This window comes from Citrus sinensis, chromosome 8 (assembly GCF_022201045.2).
Source record: "Citrus sinensis cultivar Valencia sweet orange chromosome 8, DVS_A1.0, whole genome shotgun sequence".
In the NCBI taxonomy this organism is placed as follows: domain Eukaryota; kingdom Viridiplantae; phylum Streptophyta; class Magnoliopsida; order Sapindales; family Rutaceae; genus Citrus; species Citrus sinensis.
The window spans coordinates 25,439,325-25,465,595 of NC_068563.1; the positions used below are offsets into that span (position 1 = coordinate 25,439,325).

The following is a 26,271-nucleotide window of genomic DNA, read 5'->3' on the forward strand; positions in this document are numbered from 1 at the left end:
TCAACAAGGCAGCTGTAACAACAGCAACGACAATAATGATCCTAATCTCGATCCTTGTGTCGAAACCCAGCCGGTATTTACACCTGGTAAGAGGCAGCTGCTCAATGCATCCAACAAAGCATCTGTTTGTTGCCGCCACATCGAAGATAGGTGCATTGAATTAAATTAAAAATTTAAAAATTTACATTTAATAAATTAAATATTTAGTAAAAATTTGTGATCTATAAAAAAATAAAAATATTTATTTAATAAAAAATAAAACTTGTAAATATAGTATCATACTCACTAATAAATAAATAAATTAAAATATGATTATATTAACATCATATTATATTTTATCTGATAATAATATAAAATAAAAATAATTATATAAAAAAATATGGCTTCCTAAGCAGTTAATTTTCATGTAATGATATAAATAAATGAGATTTTTTTTTATTTAATGTGTTATATTTTGAAATTTTGAATTTATTTTCTGACTTTATTTAAACAACTAATTTATTTAAATCTTATTTAATTTTAAATTTGATTGCTAGTAAAATTATTTTTATATTAATTTTTTTTATTTAGTTAGTTTGTGGTTATAACATAATTAAAAAATTTTAGTCCGCAAACCAATCTATAAAATGGTGAATTGGATTTGAATTAGGTCAAATTCTCATCCGATCTGCAGATATATAGATTAAATTTGAATTGACTTTCATCAATGAATTAAAAATTTATAATCCGTAAAATCGTGGATCGGATATAGATGGACATTCAATCCGCGAACATCCCTAATCGAGGACAAGAATGCAAAGCACTCATCTTTCAAAAGCTTGTCACTAAGCATCAAGAGAAGCGGGAAAGAACTCGGTGGTGAGGTTACAGAAAGCATCTCGTTCGAGAAGCTACCTAGCGAGACCGCGGAGGAAGATTACAGGCTAAAATCTTTCTTCAAGTTGCTCGGAGAAATTCCTTCAAGGGCAAACTGTGTCGAAATTATTTTGGTTCACTACATAAAGCAGCTTCAGGTCCGGTCTTAAAGCGAGAGAAGATGATGATGAAGAAGAAGGGTAATCATCAGTCCCAAAGCTGGAGCTGTTCAAGTTGAAAACCCTAGATTTGTGGAAGGGGTTGCGAAAGATGGGGATGATGGCCGTGTTTGAGTTTCGATTATTATACATGCATGTTCATATGACCAGTTTTGTTAATTGGGCAAGGTGTGTATACATAATATAATTATGTATCATTGGACTTAATCAGGGGAAAAATAAGCCATAATTAAAATAAAATCAGAGTCCATTTAATGTTTTTCAGTGAGAGGAATTTGAACTCTAACTATTGACTGAAAGAATCTAAACAACTTATTTATCCCCTTGAAATAAATGATAGTAAAAATTTCTTCTTTTTCCTCATTGAATCAATTAAGTGGACAAATGCAAGAAAATTGTTTCGAACAAATCTGTCATCAAAACCGTTCATTTATGCGCTTTGGCAATTTGCATTTATATCGTTATTTTTTTCCTCTTACTCATAACATTTTCATAAAAATTAGGAATAATTTCTACGTGAACAACGTACTGTGATTTTCATCACCGTTTAGCGGTGCCGCGGTGGACTAAACTAAACCAATCAAAACCAGCAAAACATTTTTTTTCTGTTTTTAGGGATTTGATTGGGTAGCTTTCAAGCAACTTTATTAAGATAGCTATTCGAATTCAAATCTTATGAGAGATAAAATAATAATAATAATAATAATAAATGAATTTAAATTAGAACCAACCAATAGGGGTGTTTGCAGATCGGATTTTACGGATTGGAAATCAATTTATATCTGATTCACGATTTTGTGGATTATAATTTTCAATCCAATCCAATTCACAGATTGATGATATTTAATTCAAATCTAATCCAGACATCTACGGATCGAACACATATTTGACCCAATGCATTTCCAATCCACCATTTTACAGACTGAAAATTTTTATTTATGTCCAATCCACAAACTAACTAAATAAAAAAATTAATATAAAAATAATTTTACTATCGATCGAATTTAAAATTAAATAAGATTTAAATAAATTAATTATTTAAATAAAGTTAGAAAATACATATAAAGTTTCAAAATATAACATACCAAAACGAAAAAAAAAATCTCCTTCGTTTAGATCAGTACATGAAAATTAACTATTTAAAAAGTTATATTTGTTTATTTAATTATTTTTTATTTTATATTATTATCGAATAAGATATAATGTAATGTTAATGTAATTATATTTTAACTTATTTATTCACTAATAAGTACTAATACCATATTTACAAGTTTAATTTTTTAATTAAATAAATACTTTTTAATTTTTTTGCGGATTCATAGAGTTTTGCAGATTTACAAAAGTAGATCCATATCCAATCTACCAATTGTGGATTACCAAAATTTTAATTCAATTTAATCCATTAATTCACGGATTGAATTTCTACGAATCATATGAATTGAGCGGATCGGATTGGATTTTGAACACCCTACCAACTAATGTCTTATGAACTGGCCGGGCCTTAGATAATTTGGCCCAATTCACCGAATAATCCAAACTATTAAATCCTAGTATTTAAAAAAAAGGTATGATAATAACAGTACCATTAGGGTTGAATCTAAGTCAAAAGCAGGAGTGTGTATAGTAGAGAGTGAATTGATGGAGCCTGCAGGCTTTGAATATTTGACTCTGCCGCTAGCTATAGCCCAATCAGCTATGTTATTTTGTTGTTGAATGTTTAGCTGTTTGGTCTTTAGTACTCAGACCATTATTACTACCAGACGAGTAGACGTGAACTCAAATATTATTCCTCGCACAAGGCGATTGCCCAATTGCCCATCCTGTCGGCAACCCTGTGAAAAAAATTTAAAAGAAAAATTCATCAAAAATTTAACAATTAATATGAGAGTGAATATACATGTACAAGAATTATACGTCGAAAACAATTATGATTTTTTTCTTCCCTAATTTACCTAACTGGTTAATTATTGGAAAATCTTTAAAGTTAAATTACATTAATGGTCTCAATTTGTATGATTCATTTGTTTCGTTTGCAAGGAGAAATCTTAGCAAATCTTTAGGGTAGACCATACCCAAGATCTGCTAAAAGCTATACGACAAAACTCAAACGAAATTCCAGTCATAAAAGTTGGCAGATTGATCAATAATCATGCACTATAATGTACAAGGGAACCAGGCTGATTAATCTTATATCAATATTTTAATTGATTTAACATGTAACCTAACTACTTTTCTTCAAATTTTTCATCTTCCTCTAAAAACAATCAAGAAAGGGAAAAGAAAAAGCTCTCTGATTACGATTCCTTCAAAACGAGTGGTCGTGGTAATTGATTTAACGTATAACATTGGAGCACCCTGGAGGACATGGACCGACAAGGGGGAAACAAGTTCAGCAATAATTAAATAACTTTTTAATTTTCTGAATTTCACGGGGGGAACAAATAATAAAGTAATCCATTACTGCAAAAAAAGGTCTATTCATTTCCTGCGCCACACGAAAAGAGGGAAGAAAAAAAAAATCTTAAAATCTCAAATCTCAAAAGAAATGTCACTAACTACTACTATTAGGTTTATAGCCAAATGACAGAACTGGTGTTATCAACAGTTTCAGAATTTTTTGCTCTTATTGCAAAATACGGAACGGGAGTAAATTTATGCTCCGGCTGCATTATACTCAATAAATCTCTGAATTAAACTGCAAATGTGTACCCAAATAGGAAACTTTTATTGCAATATATCGTAAAGAATGGTAACAATTCAAAAAAGTGAAAATAATATCACTATGGACCACAATCTTGTGGTAAAGTAGAGATATATAGGACAATGATGTTAGACAATTTCACTGTGCGGCCCATGCAACAGCACTGTGCATTTTCCATAATAGTGTGCTGCAGATGCTGTCCAATAAAGGAGAGACTGTAAGTCTTTCCTGATGATTACTATTTCACATGAGGAGGGGGGTGAATTGGGTCGTGACTACTCGTGTGTGACAGTAGACACTATAGAGATAGGCTACTGTGAAAGTTGACACACAAATAATTTAACGCGGTTCCGTGTGTATAAAAACAAGGCAAACGTGAGTCTTTCACTTTAGGGTTTCAAAGAATCAAGAGCATATATGGGTGAGGGTGAAGAGGCAGCAATGGGAGAGTTCAAGCACTTGGTGATTGTTAAGTTCAAGGAAGGTGTGGTTGTGGAGGATATTGTCAAAGGGATGAAAAAGCTAGTTTCAGAGATTGATGCTGTCAAATCTTTTGAATGGTGAGTCCTTGTTTAGTACTTTTAATATAACCTTCTTTTATCTTGGAGTTCAAAAAACCATTTAACGTTTTAATAATCATAAGATATTCTTTAGTGTTAGACAATAAGGAAATAGTTTTTTTGCTTGTAAGAAGAGATTATATCTTTCGAGATAGCAGCAAAAGAGGTCTCGGAGTTGAATCCTGCTCACGTCAGAGTTTAAGAGAGATGTTATTTATATTCATGAAAAATGAATCCGATCCATTATAAGATGCTTGAATTTTACTAGGTTTATTCTTTGTAAGTAAACATAAGCAATACCCTAATATCTCATTTTGCTTACTACAAGCTGTTACATTTTTTTTTTTCTTATATTCATGAAAAATGAATCTGATCAATAATCAAATGCTTGAATTTTACTAGTTTTATTTCTTGTAAGTAAACATAACCAATATCTTAATATCCCCTTTTTGCTTACTAGAAGATGTTACATTTTTTCGAGATAGTACAAGAGGTCTGAGAATCGAATCATGCTCGCATCAGAGTTCAAGAAAGAGAGATTTGTTTTTTTTTTTAATTTCCTCCAAAAAGAAAAATCCATAACCTTCAAAAAGAAATTTTAATATGACAGGGGCCAAGATGTAGAAGGGCAGGAGATGCTTAGGCAAGGCTTCACACATGCATTCTTGATGACATTCAACAAGAAGGAAGACTATACAACCTTTGCAAGCCATCCCAGCCACGTCGAATTCTCGGCTACATTTTCAGCTGCTATTGAGAAGATTGTCCTGCTTGATTTCCCTACCGTGCTTGGCAAAGCACCAGCAGCATGACACTCCAAAATTCTAGGCGATAATAATTAAGTGAGATTAGTATTAATCTGCTATATGCGTGTGTATGTTTGGTTTGCTTATCTCTATGAGTTAATATTATTATTTGCCAGTATCAGTAACTATTTGGTTTGTCACAATATATAGCCTTATTATAAGTTCTTTAATTCTGCAATTTCAACCAGCTGTATTATGGACACATATGTTGTATGCATGTAGCTTGATTGTGGAATTTGGTAAATGCTAGAGCCTAGAAATCACTTTTCCTCCCTTCAATGATCATGGAAAGGACTCTTTGACTTTGTTTCTCTACCGAATCTATTGTAATTTATATGATAGCAACTCTGTCTACCACAAACATCATTCACACTCCAATCAGACACCAAGAGACCAAAATTCAAGGTACAAGTATAATTAAGCATTTTTTGCTTTATGTTTGCTAATGTGAACTAGAAATAACACTTGCGAAAATTCAAAAACAGACACAATGATAGGTTTCATGTGAAGTGATGAGTTTTCAGCAATCTCAAGAAATTAAAAAAAAAAAAAAAAAAGAGGTGGGGGGAACAGGCAGAATCTAAAACAAAGGATGTGGAAAAAGCAAAGATTCTAATGTAAAAGGGCACTTGCAAAAGGTGCAATAAAATTCCTTTATTGCACATCCCAAGTTATCACTAATAATAAAAAGATGAGGATAAATGAGAATATGAGAGTAGCCAGTTCAAAAGAAGGAGCCCGAGCGGAAAGTAACATCAATTCATTATTTAAGAGATAAAAAGTAAATTCCCTTATACTTTCGATCTTTTCAATACAAAAGATCAATATATTCGTTCTCATTGTTTGAAATCCAAAACCATCAAAGCGAGAAAATATGCAGAACATTTTTCATCAGCTGCTTCTCATATTCAGTCTCCTAATAATCAACACCTCTATAGCACAATCGGTTCCCGCAAGCTTTTGTGGGAAAATTGAAAATAGAGAACCTTTCTTAAACCAAAACACAACTAAAACACTAACCATCCCTCACTACAAGAGGGCGTACAGAAGATTTTTGGGTGACGATGATGTCGAATCCAAAGAAGAAGTTGGGTTGGGGACAAGAATTTCATTTGACGAAATTCCTGACCATCTACCAGATGTTTGTAAAGAGTGTGAGAAGCCTAATGGCAACTGTGGTGTTGGCTTGAAGTGCATTTGCCATCCAAAAGAATGCAGTAAGTCTGTATTCTTGTTAAGTATTATTTCTATCAAGTTTGTAAATTTTGGTTTTGATGTTAGATATAATTAATTAGTTTGCATGCTGTTTCTTAATTTGCAGAAGATAAGGTCATTTCTAATTTGAGTGGAACCTTGAATCCTGCTGGTAATATTCTCTTTCCAGTGCTTTCTTTCACGGTGTTAATGATCTTTTGGAACCATTGTTAACGCAAGGAGAGATTAGAATAATGTTAATTAAGACTTATAGTTGCTAAGATTAAGCACCTTGATTATTTATGTACATACGTATGCATGTATGTTCATATAATCATATCTAGAAAGCTCGGACAATTAATGGAGTTGTGTTTGGATTGATTTAAAGTTTTGTTTAATATTGTGGTGTTGTTAGTACCCCACCTCTGTTAAGTATAATTTTTTTTTTAATGGAAAAAATAATTGTAAATTTTTATGATAGTAGAATCCACAATTAGTGAAAAAGAGAGAAGCATATAACTCGGGTGGCTAAAATCCAAATTCAGGAAAAGGCCTTGAAAAATGAAAATGATGGGAAGATTTGAGATGTCTCCCATTTGACTCTGATTAGGCCAAAAAAAAAAAAAGTTAATAATAAATAAAAATAAAACCTCCTCAATTCCAAATTCTTTGATGGAAAGAATTGACTTCAATCGAATTGACCTCACTATAAGATTGTTTACTAATTCTTCTTTTTTTTTTTTTGTCTAAAATAATGATCAGAAAACAAAATATAAATATAATAAAGCTGAACAGCAATGGTGTTTGAGCAAATCAATAATTGAAGCACATTCTGTAAATTTTCAGTCTATAAACAAATAATTGTAGGCATAAAGAGAATGTTGAATTGGAAGGCTCCAATGTAATAATAATAATTCAATTAAAAAGCTGAGCACAGCTCGCAGCGCACCTGTGTACCATTATTTTATGACTTCACGTGTACAATATTTGCCTTCTTTTTCTTCAGCTGCCTGACAAGCGGCAACTTGTGGACCTAAAAACGTTTACCTTGGAATTTTTGTTTTTCAAGGTTGTGACCATGTAATTTTTGGGTTTCGTGTCCTCCAATTTAGGCAATAGGCACTATCAAGTGATTATATTTTATTAACTTTTGTTGATTTTTTCTTTTTTAATTACCTAACGGTGTTCAAAATGTGAGGTACATTTTAATATATATAGTAGGATAGGCATAGTTAAGCGTGTTTCAGTCATCACTTACATTTATTATAAGATTTACGCGTCTATGATAGATGCCAATATATATATAGTAGGATAGGCATAGTTAAAAATCACTTTTTTTTATAGACTTAGATTTCAAATTTTAATTTTAAAAGCCGGCTGAGTGGTTAGGGCTGTTGTCCTCTAAATTGAAGGGTAGCAGTTTAAAAATATATTTAATTGGTCTAAGTAATAATCTAATTTGTAAATATCAGTTATAGTCTCGTGTAATATGTGTTGTAATTTGAGAATTTCAAATTCGAACACATAGGATTGGGGAGGAAAAACTTAGGAAAAAAAATACTTGAATCTTTTTCAGAAAAAAAAATTATTTAAAAAATTTATGAATCGGAGGTTCTCAGAAATACATGGGGTGTGTTTAGTAGCAACGAATGTCCGAAGTCGGAACTCGCAATACTAGTTTACACAACTGACAAGCCCACTTACATACTTGTAGGCTTTTGGTCCTGAATCATGGCCCAAATTCAGTGGAAGGCTTTGCTTTCTGAAAATGTCCGGTGTTCTTTCATGTACAAATTATTCAGAGGAAGACTTGCTGCCTTTTCCCCCACAGTTTTTATCACTTTTTTTCTTTTTTCGTTTTTTAACAATTTTTATAATAATTCTTTTATCTCTTGTTGTAAAAAAAAAATGACTTTTTTGTGACTGGAATGAATTTTTCAATCAAAGATCTAATATGGGACAGATAAGGGAGTATTATGAAAAATTGCAGAAACATAGGTACTAAAAATTAAAAACTGTTGAACGTCAAACTATTACATAATTTAATTGTTAAAAAATTACTTATTCAATTAAATGATTGCTACCGAAAAAGCACAGGTTTACCAATGAAGACATTAATTTTCAAAAAGTTATGGAAAATTATCTACACATTGTGAGACATAAATTATCAAATAAAATGGCCTAAAGACAATGAATCATGTTTTAAGTCAAACACTATGTGATATTTTATTTTATTTTATTTTGGTATTGGGTATGATTTTTGTCAACTTCTTGAGAGTTGGTAAGCTTCCACTATGGAGGAAAATTTTGGAGTGGATGGTACAAGAGATGTACCAATTTGATGTGAAGGGGAGCAAGAAAATCAATTGTTAGTTCAAGATCAATTTTGATGACCTAGAAATTTTCGTAAAGGTTGAGATAACAAAGGGGAACAAACATTGAAAAGCAAGGTTGAAAAGATTGATCAAAGGATTATCACCATAATCACAAGATTAATGAATCATTCTCTTAAGTGTCAAGTAATTCAAAAGTTAGATAATAAATCATGACAAATATTCACTCAATTGGCAAGATGAACGGCATAGTGTAGAAAGAATGCATGTTTAGATTACTAGACAAAATCCACTAATTAGTAATTATATCTTCTTAGCTTCGTAATACTACTTCCTTTCATTTTTGTTTTTATTTGTCAACTTTTTATTCTCTTTTTCTTTAAGTTATTGTCTCATTCTGTAACGTGGTCTTTTTTGGCGGTGGCAACAGGGGTTACTGGTTAGGGACTTACTTGTTACTAAAGGAAAATTTAGATCACTTATTGACAAATTATTAGAATTAAGGGATACAAATGTTTTCACCCCCACGATATTAAAATTGACAATAATGCAGGCATACCCGAAAGGAAATTAGGTGTCACAAGATAAAAGGCAAGAGAAACTATTGGCTACTTTGAAGGAAGGGAGGATAAGTGGTCCTGACGTGAAAATTAAAGATGGGTGACCCTTGACTTGAAGTCAATGACTTCCCTCAACTTAGGATGCAAGGCAGAGTAACCCACAAGGCAATTTAGAAGAAAGCCCAAATGGGAGATTCAAAGGTTGCACAACTCTCGCTTTTCTAATTCTTATCAAAGGGGCAAAAAAAACCCATCAATCAATTGTAAGAGCAAATGAATTGACAGATCGAAAAGTTGATATCATGAGTCCCCAAGCAAGAATCAAAGTCAATACTTAATTAAAGAAATTTATACCCTATCACTTTTGATTTTTGTGGTTGGTTACCCAAAACTTGTGTATTATTCCTCTTCAGGTAGTGCAACAAAGAAAAATTTGGAATTCTACAGTTCATGATGATGCTATTGCAATTAAATTTCTCTTCTTTTAATGTTCATAAGCACCATATTTCTGGGCTTGTGAGAGTTAAGGCTGTAGTGAAAGCAGCAATTGAACTTGCTTTCAATTTGGGATAATTGATGGAGACATGGTCCAGAGATAGAGCCTAGAACATAAATCTGCTCCACAGATTAATGGAACTCAAAATAAAATGGGAAGATTTTAATAAATGTGGCAGCAATTGCTGGGCACCCAACATCCACCCAACCACTCACACATCCTGCAAGCATGCCAATCCATTTTATAATTGTGGACGCTTGCATTAAAAAGTTAATTTCTGATGGTTTTATTTGAGTCAAGCAATCAATGATGTGCTTCTTCGGGAGATGACAACTCATACTGCCTTACCTTTCACGGTGCATTCCAGGACCTGAAAGTGAGTACTTGATGCCTAAAACTTTGTTTGCAAACTGTGAGTTTTGTACTAACATTCAACACTCAAGCTTCCTTTTGTTGGGGACCAAATTTCGAATGGAAAGAGCAGGGGACCATGGACATGGTCCGAACACAGAAGATGCAACGTTTGTGTCAGTAGAGGTGTCAATTGAGTCGAGCCAATCATTCAATAATTCAAGCATTGGTTGGATAATGAAATGAACTAATCAAATGAATTAGCCTTGGCCCTGCTCTAAGCTTTCAAGCTAGCCTACTGTGCTCTGATTTTTCATTTATGGCCAAGCTTGAGCATATCATGCAAATTAGCTTAGTTGAACAAAAAGTACCGAGTCATAATGACATATTAATGGAGAAAAAGATTTCATTAACCTTGCAAAACACACAACAAAATAACAAAATAGGAAATTATATGGTCAAAATTTACTGATCATTATCAGGAGATTCTCAACTTTATTTTTTTCCCTTTTAAGACCAAAAAGCAATCTTGATTGATAGCTCTCAATATCTTCAAGTACCCTTTTAGCAAATCTTCATTGATACACTTAAAAAACCATCAAAAGCTTGTTTGGGTATCTTTTTCTTTTGCCTTTTTCCTAATGTGACTCTGAACCTCAATAACAAGCACTATTCACAATTTTAATAACCCTCAAGATCAAACATCTTTGGTGCATAGAAAGAATGAGAAAAAAGAAATCAATATACAAAAAAGTCCATCAAATGCGGTATCTCAAATTCACATTTCTGCATCTTGGAAACTAAAACTTTCACTGCCAAGTGATTTTCCTATTCTCATATGATCATCAAAAGAATTAGATTATATTTATTCCTTTCAAGAACAAAGGAAGTATATGCCTAAAAAAAAGAGAGAACTTAAAAACCAAAAAAAAAAAGAAAGAAAGAAAAAGAAAAAGAAAAGTAAGAACAAACAAGAACAAGTCAGTTTCTTAAGGGGCTCTTACAGGCATAGATCGACAAAGAGAACTCAACACTCTCTTGCTCTTTCTGCATCAACTTCTCCTCCAGCCATAGCCTGCTATCCAAGCCACTTCTTGTTCTGAACATGAAGACGGCGTATCCAGAAGCAGGATTAAAGAACCAATCATGCACATCCCACATCAGATCAACAAGCAATCCGTCAACAAAAATTGTCTGATTCCCTCTAAAGTTCCACAGCAGCCTCTTAACACGAATCACCGTCTTCTTGTCTATACAAACAGATAAAACTGGATGCTTTAGCCCTTCATTTTCACCCCCACATCTGATCAAAATGTCATGTGCAATGCCAGTGTCACAAAATTGAGCCTTCGTTGAATAAAGGGCATTGCCTGAACAATGCTCTCGCCGCGAAACGAGTGACACTTTTGCAGCAGAGCTGCTATTTTTCAACTTCTTGGTGACAATATCTTCATTCAAGTTGCCTAATATGAGGCCTATTTCTGAATCAACCATGACAAGAACATAAAACCCTTCAACAGGTTCGGGCCCTGAGTCATATCTAGCATTGGAAAGATCCCAAAACACTTCAATCTTTGAAGGCATAGTGGACTCAATCACTCTGCTGCCCTTCTTCTTCCTGAACAAGCCCGAATTGGTGTTGAGTTTGAATGATGCAGAGGCGTCATCACCAAAGTTTATGTTTAGGCCTTGCCCTGTAGCGGGGTTCTTGCACCAAGTGACAGTTACAAAGAGTTGGTTTTTGTTGGAGAAGATGATTCTGTAAAGACAAGTGACAGCATTTTGAACTGAAGGCAATAAACTTGGAGATATGCAAGCATTGCTTGAATAACTAGAACAAGAAGAATGAGAAACATTTACAGCATTTTCATTAAAACAAGAAACTAAGTCTCTCATTGTAATGAAGTGAAGGATGATGAAAAATTTACAGAAGAGAGAGAGCTAGAGAGATCTATGAGCTTGGAGAAATGAAATGAATTAATAATTTAGCTTATACTGCTAATATTAAGAGGAAATGAATAGCTGGACAAGGTAGGTGCTTTTGAACTGTCTTTAATTTCTTTAAAGGGAAATTTCATTCATTCATAAGGCAAAAGAAATCCAAGTTTCTGACAAACTTCATCTGAATAAAAAATGATTCTCTCTCACCTTAAAATCAGCATCTTACAAGAATAGATGATTGAGGCAGAAACTTTGAAGTTTTTTTTATAAAAAAAAATCAACTTTGCCAGTTTATGACATGTAACATTTAACTAAATTCAAAAGAAATAAAAAAGTTGGACTTGGTCTGAGTACAGCACTTGTTGTGACATGATCGTGGTTATTACCTTGGCTTTGTGGATCAATTTTTAATATAATAAGATTTAGAAGCAATTAAGACTTTTTAATGGGTTTCTTTGGGGGAAAAAAAGGTATTTTTTTAAGTTTAGAAAGTGGGTTGATGGGAATGGTAAGAGTTAAAAAAAAAAAGTTTGTAAGAACAGTCAAAGGAAGAAATATGTAAAGAAATCTTGGTAATATGTGATGATGAAATCAAATTTTGCGGAGTGATTTTCCAATAAAAATGATGATTTTATGTTTATGATAGTGAACGTTGGCCCCACAAAAAATAAATTTAGCCTCAAGACCACCAACTGCTGCTCCCAACACACCTACGATTAAAAGCAAGCAAGGCATATACATAAAGAGAGGGAGAGACATTATCTTGTCCCCTTTTTATCCCTTTTATAACCCTAAATTGAAGTATGAATGTAACACAATATCAAATAAATGCATCAATAATAAAGTAGTGTGACTATTTTAATTAGAGCTGGTCTACTTGCTACATCCTTCAATACTTAATATCATGTGGTTGCAGTTGGGAAGAAGGAACATTAAAAATCAAATGCCAGCCCCATGAACCCCTTAAGTTTGGTCAATTAGTCCCTACCCTCCCTCCATCCCAAAGTCCAAGCCGCCCCCCCAAACACCGGGCCAAATGATTGCGGGGCTGGGGGGGAATTATTCCTCCTAAATGAATTAAATGCCCACAACAAAACCCTAGATTAGTAACAGAATACAAGACCTTAGAAGTAAATCTCTTATATGTATATTGTCCACGTTTTACATATATGCCATAGATTGAATCAGATTTTCTTTTAATTATTGAATTAGAATCTCGTGTTTGAGATTAGGTTGGTTAGGAGTGAAGCAAAGAGTAAAAGACTACTAATTCGGATTAAAGTTGCTTAATGAGGAAGACAAGATTAGTGATTAAGCATGCATGAAGGAATTATATTATCATTGGATGTTAATAAGACATAATTATGACTGTTTTGAGAAAGCCGAAAAATTGAAGGTAATATATATAGTCATAATTATGACACCTTTATTTTTTTTCATAATATATATAATTATTTTTTAGTGCAAGTACCTTTTTCTTTTTCATACATTCATGTTTTTAATTTATGGAATTAATAGAGTCAATTTTTAATACTATTAAATTACACGACTTGATAACATATCCGTATTGAAAAAGACAAAAGTATCTATACCTAAGGATCACGACTTGATAACATATCCGTATTGAAAAAGACAAAAGTATCTATACCTAAGGATGATTATATATATATATACACACATACATTGATACATATAGGTGGACTAAGGAATGAATGGCGATGGGGGAATCTGTCATAGGAATTAGAAAACATAAAACAAAAACAACTTGTTGCATTATGATTTCCCTTTGGGTACAAGTGAGGGGGCATACTTTTGTGTTATGGACCCCAGAGAGGTCTAGGGCATGTTCCCCCATTATGGCCCCAAAGTTGATAGTCTTGATCACCATCAATGAATGAATCTACTCATGAAAAATGCAGAGAATTGTAAGATTGATTAGCTGCAATAGTGCAACCACTTGATTTGACATGATTTTGATTCTACTTTGAAGTAATTCAAAAGATAGGAGAAATTGCCTTGCTGCAGTTGTATGTTTCGATGACCTTATCTCTTGATTCTAGCATTCAGTTTCTGGTTAAAGCATATATAATTACTTTTATGGTCTTATGGCTTGAATCTTTGATATGAGATGTATGACGTAAACTTTCAGAAGTGTAACAAATAAGGTCAGAAATGTAATGAAAATTTTGTGAAATTATAACATACAACTATGGTGAGACGGACAACTTTAAAAAAAAATTAAAATTAAAATTTAGAATTTCCCTCATATTAAATGGGAAAATATTTTTCATACAAATACGTAGGAGTAAAAAATTTTAGCTACCAACATATTGATTTGATCTGGCAATTATTAACTGATAATCCATGGGCAAATAAATGATCTTTTCATCTTCTAAGGATAATTCAAGTTCAAGATACAAGCTTATTCCTCGTTTGGTTGCTGAGAAAGTGGATTCCCGAACTTTTCCTTTCTTATTCTATTGTTATCATGTTCAGTAAAAGACTTACAAGAATAAAGAGAGAGTTTTGTGTATAAATCAAAAGGGCAACCGTCAAGTACTTAAACGTGGGGTGAAATGAAACAACTGAAAAGAGAATAGGAATCCCACCAGAATGGAATTCTTTTCTCTTTAGGCTTTACATAATACCGAGAAATTCTTAGCCACCCAGAGAAGCATCTTTCAATTTCATTAACCCAAAATATAAAAAATAATCTACAAATGCATGTTGTGTATGTTTGTCACCGTTATCAGTTGCCCACCATGGACTTAAAAGTGCTTTTGAAACCTCACTGAAGCCAGCTCATGAACTGGCTTTCAATTATCTATAATTTTTTGGAGAATGAATCTATGCTTTGTTCAGAACACAGAATTATGTAGTGCATGTTGCATCTTGCGAGTCAGAGTAACCCTCACAGCCAACTGTTTCTCTGTTGACAAATATATATTGCAAGCCGACATAAATTTGAAAATAAATAAATGAACAAGATAAAAGAGAAACAGAAGAACTTTAAAAAAAAAAAGTGCCTCTATTTGCTTATATGTCCAACAATTGCTGAGCTCAATGGATGTCGTAAGGTATCAACTTCAATCATAACAGAGAAATTTTGCAGAAAGTAATAAAACACTCCAGAAAAATAATAAGGTGTGTTCATACAATGACTACACTTTGCACAGAAAACTTTCGATGCAAGGTTGTCGTGTATGCTAAACAGCGCTATCAGATCAGGGAAGAGAAATATAGTCCTGGGTAATATGATATCATCCGATACCTGAACCAACAAAATGTCTACGGAACTGTGGTTCGATCTTAGAATTTCAACTCAAGAACTAGCTTTGGCTCTAATGCTAAACAATTTTATAATATCTCTAAGGGGCACAGAGATTTTTGGTTGTTTGGTTGTTAGGAAAGCTAAACACGTTTTCTAAGATAATCCCAAAGAGAGAGAGAGAGAGTTTCATTAAAATAAGAAATAAAAAAAATGGAGTCAGAGCTAAGCTAACAATCATCTAGTTCACAGTAAGACAACTGGTAAGTACTAATTGATTCTCCGTTTTGTTAGACAGTACTGCTCAACACAAAACAATTCCCTAAAATTAAGGGTAAAATGCTGGAATATTAAGGCTGACTTGTACGAAATTTCACTTAATGATCATGACAAGAAGCTACTATAACATTAAAAATGGGATATGGAATCGTACTCAGCAATTAAATTAATTCTCCCTGCAGAGTCTTCTTGACACCCCCAGTACCTACACTGATTATATTTTTCAGGTAAAACGATTAATCAAATGTAATATGACATCTCAACTACTAATAGCATGTGCAATTCTAGTTTTCCAAGCTAATCTTTAATTAAGATGAACCAATATAATAATGCAATGACCTACGTAACCATAATTAATTCTAACAAGTCAAAGATATCTTATATAATGCAGCAAACTGAGAGTCAGATAGCTATTGTTGCTTCTAGGAAGTTGTCCAGAGTTTGACAGAAATTCACAAATTAATTAAGGAAAGCAACGCCATAAATTCCGTGTTTGTCTCTTGCTTCAGATTCTTATATCATACTTCCCTAGCTTACCCATCACATGTTACTAAGAAAATATGTATATTCACTAGTTCTCAGATATTTCCAACACACTCTAAATTCTTACCTTTAGATGTACCATAGAAATGGTGAGTTGAACCTTGGTCGAAGGTCCAAACATCAGCCACAAAAATGTCCGGTAAAGACTGTTAAAAGGTCATTCTTAAATTATACTTTCAGCTCCATGTTTTCACCTACTTCTCCAAGTTTCTCAAGATCTAGGGTTATCTCAAAACACAAGCACTCTGAACAGTAAAATGCAAACATCAAACAACGATACAAGCAGCAAAAGAGAAAAACCAAGAGGGAGGGGGGAGGGGGAGAGAGTTTATACGCCTTCTTCCATTTACTGAATTTAATCAATTTGCCAAAGATAGATAGTAATGGTCACCTAGCTACCCTTACAAATTGTACAAACTGAAGATTGAAATCCACCCAATATTAGGAGACAAAACTAGTCAATAGCTCCCTCTCAACAACATCATATGACTTTCGTATTTACAAATATAATTGCAACACAACAGCTAATCACCAACTTCAAGCGAAATGCCACCATAAATGTAAAATTTTCCGATTAGCTTCACAGCCTTCTTGTCCTCCTCCCCCATGCAACTATCCACAATGAGATACATCAAGCATTTCAAGTATACACAAATTTTCATAGCAAGTACCAAATTCTATGGCTAACTGATTCTGTCAAGTAGAGACCTCTGATTCCTTGAAACCTCTTAGTTACCAATTGCAATTAGGATATTTTGATGCAAAGAGACAAAATTTATTACAACGAACTCTATTTACAAGGAATCTACCATTCACAACATTCAGATATCCATATCATAAAATCATAACTGCTAGAATTACATAAATGTACTAGCTCCATAGTTTACAACCATTACAATCTCTAGTTGCCAGGTTTTACAAGATCAATTTGATGGGTCGCTGCATAATAAGAGTAAATTCAAATGCAACCGAGAACAAGGCATTTTGATGATTCAAAACAACATGAACATTATATTACAATGCTAATAAGCTTTAAAACTTCTATCATGGATTAAAAGTTTAAGCTGAGCCTGTGCAAAAATATAACCCAACACCCCCGCATTCTCCGAAACCAATCCAAAACACTGGAATGAAAATTTGACACGTTCCAGCATTTGGTCTTGTTTTCCAAATTCCATGTTTTATGTAACAGTATAAAGAATGATGAATCAAACAAAATTTAATATTCCTGTATGATCTTCGGACAAACTATTAGGCTCCAAAAAAGTTGATGGGCTATCTTTATTTGCTCAGATCTTATAAATCCAACATTAGCCAACTCTACAGAGATTTGCATTTAATTATGCTAACACGTCTACCAAAAATAGCATCTGATTCCTAAAAGGATTTACCACGAATAATTTCTCTAACACATTCAGGATTTTGGGATCAGTTTGTAATACTGAAACTGCAGTAGCAGCAGACACGCCGTTATTCCATAATGGACTTATTTGTGTACAATCATAAACAAAACCCAGAATCATTCTTTCTCCCGATTGAGCCTGATTCTCTAATGATTCAAATGATATTTCTGGAAACTTGTTTACTAATCAAATATTGACAGAAAACAAAACAAATAGGATAATTTCAAGAAGTATCTCATGACTCACTAAGATGCTAAAGATATGTAAACCAACATATTCGTCAATTGACCTCGGAAAACAAGAGTTTGATTCTGAAAACAACCAAACAGCATTTTAAAATGGTAAAACATTGTTCTCCATGAGCACTTGCTTTTAGATGGGACTGAGATAATTAGCAAATCTACCTGTCAATAAGCCAAGGAAAAAAAATTAGTATCATAAATGCTTTCCCCCGAGCAACAAAAGGAAAAATTAGCAACTAATATATCTCAGACAGATAATAGTCTAATACAGAAGGTAAAGAAAATATTTCCCGTTTTCTTCTAGTAAAGAAAATATTTGCTGTTTTCTTCTAAACATTCTACTTTACATGATCTAATAAACAATTCTTTAACAGCTACTTTACAAACCTCCAAACTACATATATTAATTAATCGACACTTTAGCTCCAAAACCTTCCAGGTAACTCAACTAATGTTCAATACAATTTCAACTAATTTGATGCTCATAAAAATGAATAATGTCAAAACAAGGTGAACAACTCTTTGAGTCCATAGTCATTTAACTTAATTTCTCATCACCTGCTTGCAGCAGATCATGCACAGAGGCAAGAGCACTCTTGAGATCCTGACTGCCAGAAATAATTCCACATGGCCCAAGGCACAAATAAACTAAAATATATACATAGATTAAAGAAGAAAGGGAAGACCAATATTAAGCACCACTAACAAACGAAATTGCCTCATACCACAAGAAGGTAAGGATATCCATTAGTTAACTGGTTTTTCTTTTGTAATCTGCATAACCATGTCAGGAGAAGAAAGTAGAACACCATTCAATCCCAGATGGCTCAAATTCATATAATCAAACCAGCCACCAGGAAAATTTTCTTCATTACACCAACTTTTCAACAGCCAATCAAATAAAAAATAACAGTGAGAAAACCCTCAGTCAGTCTTCAACTGCCTAGTGAAAAACTTAATTGCTCCGAAAATAATACTTCCTAGGGCCAAAAAGGGTTCTAGTCCTCACCATAAACATATTCACAGCAATCTATCACTTCCTCACAGACACCGAGGGTTTTTTAATGTAATTTTATGATCTTTAATAGTTATTTTTTCTCCACCATAACTTACAATATATTCCACAATCTAAAAAGAACTATACTGGAAGCAACAGATCACAATACTCTCAAAAAAAAAAAAAGTACAAAGATGCCAGAATTTACATGGTTTAACAAGATTAATATAATGCTCAAACAGTCAATACCTTGATTTAGGCTCTGTTTAGTATTGCTATCTAGCAGCAGTATTTCTTAAGCTACAGCTGTAAAGTCTCCCTTAGTTGTTTGAAGAAATATCTATAACACTCTTGCTATTTTTGGTCAAAATATGAACTTTAAAAGTCATATTTACCAAAATACTTCAACTTTTATTTCAGATTTGTTTCACAGTTTAAGCCACTGCACCATAATACCAATGAAGTCTTATCCTAGAACCTGGTAAACTACCAACAACTGAACCGCCCAACTTTCTTCCAAATGAAAATCTGAAAAGTCTCTAGAACCCCAAGTAGCAGTGTTGAACAAATGTGATTGGCCTCAAAATGGAAGCCACACCAGCAAGTGTCTATCCAATTACAAGCGCCATGTACAATATCATAACTACACGACATAGGAGAGGGAGAGATAAAACCTTGAATGGAAGTGTTGGCATCAGTGGGCAGCCTGGAAACAAGACAAGCGGCAGAAATGGCGCTGTGGACAGGAACAAGAGTGCTCAATTCTCGCCGCACCAATCTAAACGTCCCAAATTATCCCATATTTTATAGAAAAACCAACATGGTAAGAGAGAGAACCGCTAAGAAAATCTTAAAAGATTAAAAAAAAATATTTACCTGATTGGAGAAGGAGCGGGGGGAAATCGGGTCGGGCAACGGAGGCTGAAATTCGAAGGAACGAAACCATTTGAGACTGAGACTTGAGACGGCCTTCTAGGTGCTGCTGCTGATGCTCTTGTCGGTGCTGATCTCAAGATTGTGCGTGCGAATGTAGATGAGGATCTTCCACTTATTGTAGCTGCTGCCATTTCTGATTCTGATCTCAATTCAACCCTAAAACCTCTGTAAAACCCCCCAACAATTTGATTGCGGATGACGCTGTGTGCATTGTTCATCTTCGGTTTAGTGGGATCAGATTTTCATTTGAGCCCATTAGGTTTTGGGTCACATTTTGTTGGGCCCAACCCATTTTGGGAACACTTTGACCATTTTTGCTAGTATCCCCAAGTCCCATACAGGATGGCAAAATCCTCTACGGGTTTGGGGTCCCATAGAGTCCCACCCCAAACGGAGAAAATTTTGAATAATTTTTGGGGAATGGAGTGAGGAATGGGGGAAAAATAATTCACAAATTCTTAATGGGGTGGGGTTTAGTTTTGTACTCTCCACCCCCCCACCCCAATCCCCATTAAATATAAATATATTTTTAATTCTTGTTTAATAATTTTAATTTTATCAATTATAATGTCAATTAATATTTTTTTTTAATTTTTATGCAATATAATCAAGATATGAATGAAAGAAAATCTTATAATATTTTTCAACTCTGAAACATTGTTATATTTTTTTTTCTCTTTTAAGGTGATACACTCTTTAAATATTTTTCACTTTTAATATTATTTTAAGATATTATTTTAAACTTTTAGATTTTTTTAAAAATAATTTAAATACTTTATAATATGATGATGATTTTATTTTAAGTCTCTAATTTTAACTTACTAAAATAATATATTTATACATATTATAAAACAGATAAATGGGGAATCGGGTGGGAATGGGGAAATCATTCCCCATATGGAGATTCTCCATCCCCACCCCACTAAATTTATTGGGGAATGGGGTGGGGAATGGGGTAGGCCTCCCCACCCCCACCCCACCCCATTGCCATCCCTAGTCCCATAGATTTGTAATTTTAGCATCATAAATTCACAATAGCACGCAAGCAAATAGCTATAACTATTAAATCATATAACAAGATTTTCAATGCTCCAGTTGAAGAGGCAAATTTACATTTATACAGCAAATTTCTCATTGTTAATACACTTCATGATCGGGCACCTGCCGTATGATTTCAAGTTAATTTGGAACTACACATATATAGTGTGTCAAAACTTAAAACTCTTCATCATCCACAGTTGATCTCGTAATGGGAATTGACCATCTGCCCAAATGAGCAGTGTAGTTTATGCATCGGATAACACCTCTTCCGGCGGGCCCATCAGGGAAGTCGATAACAGAGACACTACCTGCATCAAGGTGAAATGATCCCATCCATTCTTTGGTCAAATTAAGGCAGTGTCCCATCAATGCTATGTGTGCTGCAGGGTGACCTACTACCACCACAACTTTTTCTGGCTCCGCTTCATCAGATTGTTCAGTCAACAGTGATTGCCACACTTTCCCAGACTGATTCCACAATGTTGACAGGACTTCATCCTCGAATCCTTTCAGCCAACCAGGCTGAAAAGGTGCAACCCCTACGGTATCCTGGGAAAAGGCAGGGAAATGATTGGACAAACACAAGCAAAAATTTCAATTAGCCTCACAAGGTAAGAAATGACACAATGCATAGATGCTTTGAGGACATCAAGCTCAACTATTAGGAGGAGAGAATAGAATTCAGGTCATTTGTATTTTATGCCTTGTAAGTAATTAAGATTTGAGATAACTTGGTATGCAAGGAAAACTTGTAATCAACTGAGAATGAACTTGGTTTTAGTTTCATCCTAATCTTTGGCAACCAAATAGTGTTCATAATGTAAAAGTATTATTGTATATCGATTTCAGATGTATTACCTTCTTCGATTGCTGAAGAATGTCTTCTACATCAAGGTCATTCATTTTCTTCAACTCCACATAGCGTGGCACACAATCAGCACCCAAGCAATCTGCAGCTTCTTGCACCTACAAGGAAGGCTGCAAGTTAATTTGAGGAAGATATTTCAAGAAATGACACCCTCTGCAGCTGAATGGAGTCTATGAAATAGAGAACTTAGAATCTGATCCCAGCCCAAAAAGATTCAGAGTAGCAGACACAAACACAAGCACAGAGAGAGACTATACACTATGAGCTTACTCTTGAGATGGCCTCGGCTGTCTGAACACAAGCATTCTTTGGACTGCTGACTATGGAGCTCACATTCAAGTCAAGAAGCAACTCTGCTGTTTTCTGTGCCTGTTCAAGCATCCATAGACTAATTAGATCATTAGACCGATTGACCTAACAATCTTAGACAAAAGAAACTGATGATATACCTGTATTATCCCAAGCATGTTCATTGGCTGCTCTGCAGAATAAGCAACACTAGCCTGTGTAATAATGAGGAGGATTTAATAAAAACAAAATGGCAACAAAGTAATATTGAAGACTGAATAAATTCAGAAGTTACCCCATGGGTACCTAATTTTAAGATACATATTTAACAGCAAGTTGACATAATTTACAATAATGCTAAAAGTATGATTTTTTTTTTTTTTGGGGCTACAACCAGATGCAATGGTAAATGCACTCGATATCTCTATCCGCACAATTTGATGTTCCAATAGTGCTGACAAGATAGACCAACCATGTTTGGTGGCAACCCAACTTTCAATAAGCCCAAATAGAAATCAAAGAGAAATGTTAGTTGCAGGTGTTATTTGTCAATCCCAAGGCCAGTTACATCTAATTAAGTAACTGGATCAGTTTAACTGATCTACGGAAGATGAAATAGGATAAGTCATAAGCAAAAATGAAGAACACAATTCAAGTCACTGTTTATTTATCTACCTCTGAATCACCCTGAGTAGATCCATAACAGACAAGTATAATCCGTTTACTGGCTTTTCTGCCCCCAGAACTTCCAGCAGCAACAGGTGAATTTGGTGTCTGCAACATTATTTTAATACTGTTTAAGGAACAGCATAACCTGTTTCACAACCTACGTAATGGAGAAAAACAGTACATTTAACTAATACACATATGGAAAAAAATTTCATAATTGAAACAGAAAACAGAACCCTCAATCTTCACCAAATAGACTTGGAATTATAAGTGAACCCAGCTTTAAGGTAGAAAAAGTCCAGTGACATTGTACTTCAAGTATCTCTTTAGGGACATCATTAAATTTAACAAATAGGCAAAGCAGCCTTTACTTCCAATACTACAGGTCAATCTTCCAATTTTTGTTATGACCAAAAAACATTCTAGAAAAGATTCAGTGATTAATTTATTTCTTTTATAAGGGTCAGGGATTAGACTCCGTTCGGCAAACATGAGGATATACCTGATTTAGACGATTGAGACAAATGTGTGGGGACCCTCCATCAACTGATGGAGTGAAATCCAACACACTCACACCACAATTGCTCTGAAGTAAGATCCTGAAAAACCCAGTTCCTAGTCCTGATTGTTGGAAAGAAAGGCAAGCGTACGATCAAAACTCCACTCGGAATGAATAATTCCATATTTGAATAATTCAAATATGGAATTATTTGAAACATTAAATGGCAATAAAGAGGAGATAGTACCGATCGCCGTGGCAACAAGAGCCTGATTAACAGCATTATGAGCAACCACAAGAACCGACTTGCTTTCATGGGCTAGGATTTTAGTCCAGCAGTTTCTGGCTCTTGCCCACAACTCTCTAACTGGATAGTGACCATCAATGCTGAAATTTGCGGGATTTACCTGCCATTGATGATAAGCTGGACCAAATTTTGCTTTTCCCTCGTGCTTCAGAAGACCCTTGAAAACCCATCAATACGGCAATACCAGACCCGGTTACTAACTATATTGTGCCGGATGCATGTACAATATTGCAAGATTACAATGCCAAAACTTACCTGGAAAGAATAAAGGTCAATTTCTCGCAGGTCATAGTCGGTCAAAATCTCCTCCTTTCGATTGCCCCATATGATTTCTGCCGTTCTCTTTGATCGAATCAAGGGGCTGAGTGGTAAAAATACACCTCAATGAAGTAAAATATATGTACATGTTGCAAAATTATATATGACTCTTAACAGACAATTCCACTCATCAAAAGCTCTTTCAAACTTAGAAGTGCTTCTAAATAAAGTGCTTGTTCCAGAAAACAAACCTAGAGAAGCAAACATCAAAGGACTCATCGAAGAGCATCTGCCTGGAGGTCTCAGCCTGAGCCTCGCCTTTCTTGGTCAAAACGGAGAAATCAGAGCTCCCCTGGATTCTTCCCTCCGCATTCCACGTGCTCTGCCCGTGCCTCACCAACACCACTCTCTTCGCCGCCCGAATCTGCGGGAACGGCGGCGAAACGTAGAGTTCCGAGCTCAACTCTCCGGCATCAGCCGTTGATTTCGACGACTTTGATGATGACGACGACTCCTCGACTTCTTGGACGGTCGATGATGATGATGATGATCGGACGGTGAAGCTGAAGTAGGGCCTGTGATGAAGAAGATGGCTGTGGTTCAGCAGAGATGGCGCAACGGGAAATGACAACATTTTGATTTTTTTTTTTTTTTATTTTACCTTTTTTTTAAGTGCTTTTAATGATGTTTTTTGCTTATTGTTTTGTGCTGCGATTGTCTCTGTTTCGCGCTAATTTTGTTGATTTGATTTTGTTTTTCTTTTATGTGGCTCAGTTTTAACGTTGTTGTCGTTGTCAGTAGATTGTAGAGCTACCAAATGGCTGACACGTGACAATAACATTCCTATTTGATGCTTCTTCTTTTGATTTTTTTTTTTATATCACTTAGATTTTTTTCAATGCTAACTTAAATCAGTGTGGATTTCACCAATAAAGTGTTGGTTTCATTGACAATAGAGTCACTTTTAAGTGGCTTAATTGGGTTTATTTTTAAATTTGAATCGTAGAAAAGTCGTCTTTATTAGAAAAATTTGTGCCTCTTAGTTCAAGCGGAGACTTCTAATCTAAGTTGTAGTATGAGCTTAAAGGTGCTTTCCACAGTTGAGATCCTCCCTAAAATACTTCGTGGTTAAAAAAAAAAAATCAGTGTGAATTTTCAAAAAAAAAAAAATTAAGTCCATGTGATTGTGGCAAAGCAAAATAGGTTAGGAAATATACCCTTTCTTTGGTTAAAACGGCCAAAATAATTAATAATACACTATCACAATAATGAAAAAGAACTATAAAAAATTTAGATCTAAATGGAGATCTACTCTCACTCAAGAAAATAAAATATAATAAAATGTAAAAGAGTCCTTTCCCCAATTAAGAAATCTACCTTTACTAATAATAATCTTTAATGTTTATAACTATGGGAACTCGAACCCACCACATCAAATTATATTGAAATATTGAGTCATCATTAAACTATGGCCTAAGTACATATTTTTTGTAATATTGTTCAATTGAAACTAAAAAAGCAAAACATTTTATTCCTTTAGATACATGAATTATTAAGTTAATTTGTTATGATTTATTTCTTTCTAGTCAAAAGAGTATTTCATCGTTTGCTACCAAACGAGCAACTGAAGGACCGACACGTGGCAATAAGATTGAAGTTTGATGCCACTGTTTAAAATTTTAAACAACGGTAATTTTGGCCCAACATCTTTCTTGGCTTTGCTGCTATGCTGGGATGATTGGGCTCAGAAACGATGAAGTTTTGATTCAAACAAAGTGGGCTAAGATTCAGAACCCAGCCCATTGGATATCGATTTAGGAAATCATAAGCACGCCTGTAGAGGAATAAAAGAAGCGTAGATAAGAAAAACTTCATAAACCAAACAATAAAAAGTACATGTACTCACACCATCTCCATGTTATCAAAACAATTCTTGTTTGCAATAATTATAATTACAAATTAATTGCTAATTTCTTTAACTTGATCTCCTTTCCCACTAATTTCGCATTTGTATAACAAAATTGTAAATCATTTTATTGATTATAGTTGAAAATTTATAAGAGAAAAAATGGAGTTAATTATCGTCCGTGAGATTTTACCTTGTTACAATTAAATGATTGTAGTTTGAAAATTAACTATCAACCTTGAAATCTCATTTAGTCGAAATTATGTTATCTGGATGTTCCCTTCACGTCATCTATAAAAAGTAACAGCAGGATAATATTATAAAATTAATGTCCTAACAAAAAAATTATTATAAAAGAATAATATTATAAAAGTAAATCAAAAGAAATAAAAAATAACAGTATGAGTATCAATACTTTAACGGTAAGAATATTTCGAGATATTTTAAAAAATATAAAGACTAAATGAACACTAATCTTAAAATATAAAGGCTAAGTAAAATTTTACACTACTGATAAATTTTATATAATCATGTAACTTAACAAAAGTTCCAAAATCTTTCGGTCTCCTCTCCAATGATGCATGGTGTCAAGTCATGTCATATGGATCTAAGTTTTTAGATAAACCTCGATAAGCCAATAGATTATGATGTAATAGTCCAAATCTTAAAAAAGATAAAAAGTTATAAAGCTCAACAAGCATCCTTTCTCCTCTCTCCAGTGATGCACGTTGATTGGGGATCAGCAAATTGCACCCCATATCGACCCCATGCCTAGGAATTTGTGCCACCAC

The 26,271-nt window shown here is 34.0% G+C and overlaps 5 protein-coding genes across 6 annotated transcripts; 2 read left to right on the forward strand and 3 right to left on the reverse strand.

The window, feature by feature from the left end:
- Window positions 1-4,011: 4,011 nt before the first annotated feature.
- On the forward strand, window positions 4,012-5,380 carry LOC102615980 (hypothetical protein). Its single transcript, XM_052431726.1, has 2 exons — window positions 4,012-4,295; window positions 4,906-5,380. The coding sequence occupies exons 1-2, from the start codon at window positions 4,153-4,155 to the stop codon at window positions 5,105-5,107; spliced, it is 345 nt and encodes a 114-aa protein (XP_052287686.1). The 5' UTR covers window positions 4,012-4,152; the 3' UTR covers window positions 5,108-5,380.
- A 463-nt stretch (window positions 5,381-5,843) lies between these two features.
- LOC102616366 (uncharacterized) lies at window positions 5,844-6,695 on the forward strand. The gene is made up of 2 exons (XM_006471339.4): window positions 5,844-6,318; window positions 6,423-6,695. Exons 1-2 carry the CDS (start codon window positions 5,976-5,978, stop codon window positions 6,527-6,529), a joined length of 450 nt encoding a protein of 149 aa, XP_006471402.1. The 5' UTR covers window positions 5,844-5,975; the 3' UTR covers window positions 6,530-6,695.
- Window positions 6,696-10,996: 4,301 nt separating this feature from the next.
- Window positions 10,997-12,380, reverse strand: LOC102616852 (uncharacterized). The gene has a single exon (XM_015528188.3). The coding sequence runs from the start codon at window positions 11,929-11,931 to the stop codon at window positions 11,017-11,019; it is 915 nt and encodes a 304-aa protein (XP_015383674.1). The 5' UTR covers window positions 11,932-12,380; the 3' UTR covers window positions 10,997-11,016.
- Window positions 12,381-16,354: 3,974 nt separating this feature from the next.
- Window positions 16,355-19,850, reverse strand: LOC102617161 (uncharacterized). 2 transcript variants are annotated; one of them, XM_006471343.4, is made up of 3 exons: window positions 19,585-19,850; window positions 19,383-19,486; window positions 16,355-16,678 (listed from the first exon to the last, which is right to left on the reverse strand). In XM_006471343.4, exons 1-3 carry the CDS (start codon window positions 19,773-19,775, stop codon window positions 16,647-16,649), a joined length of 327 nt encoding a protein of 108 aa, XP_006471406.2. In that variant the 5' UTR covers window positions 19,776-19,850; the 3' UTR covers window positions 16,355-16,646. The 2 variants fall into 2 exon arrangements, with proteins under 2 accessions (XP_006471406.2, XP_006471405.2); XM_006471342.4 differs by lacking the exon at window positions 16,355-16,678 and adding an exon at window positions 17,612-17,873 and having other exon boundaries at window positions 19,585-19,847.
- Window positions 19,851-20,686: 836 nt separating this feature from the next.
- On the reverse strand, window positions 20,687-24,304 carry LOC102617647 (probable 2-carboxy-D-arabinitol-1-phosphatase). The gene is made up of 9 exons (XM_006471344.4): window positions 23,826-24,304; window positions 23,572-23,677; window positions 23,257-23,473; window positions 23,013-23,131; window positions 22,517-22,615; window positions 22,003-22,056; window positions 21,824-21,922; window positions 21,544-21,651; window positions 20,687-21,234 (listed from the first exon to the last, which is right to left on the reverse strand). Exons 1-9 carry the CDS (start codon window positions 24,206-24,208, stop codon window positions 20,860-20,862), a joined length of 1,560 nt encoding a protein of 519 aa, XP_006471407.1. The 5' UTR covers window positions 24,209-24,304; the 3' UTR covers window positions 20,687-20,859.
- Window positions 24,305-26,271: the final 1,967 nt, after the last annotated feature.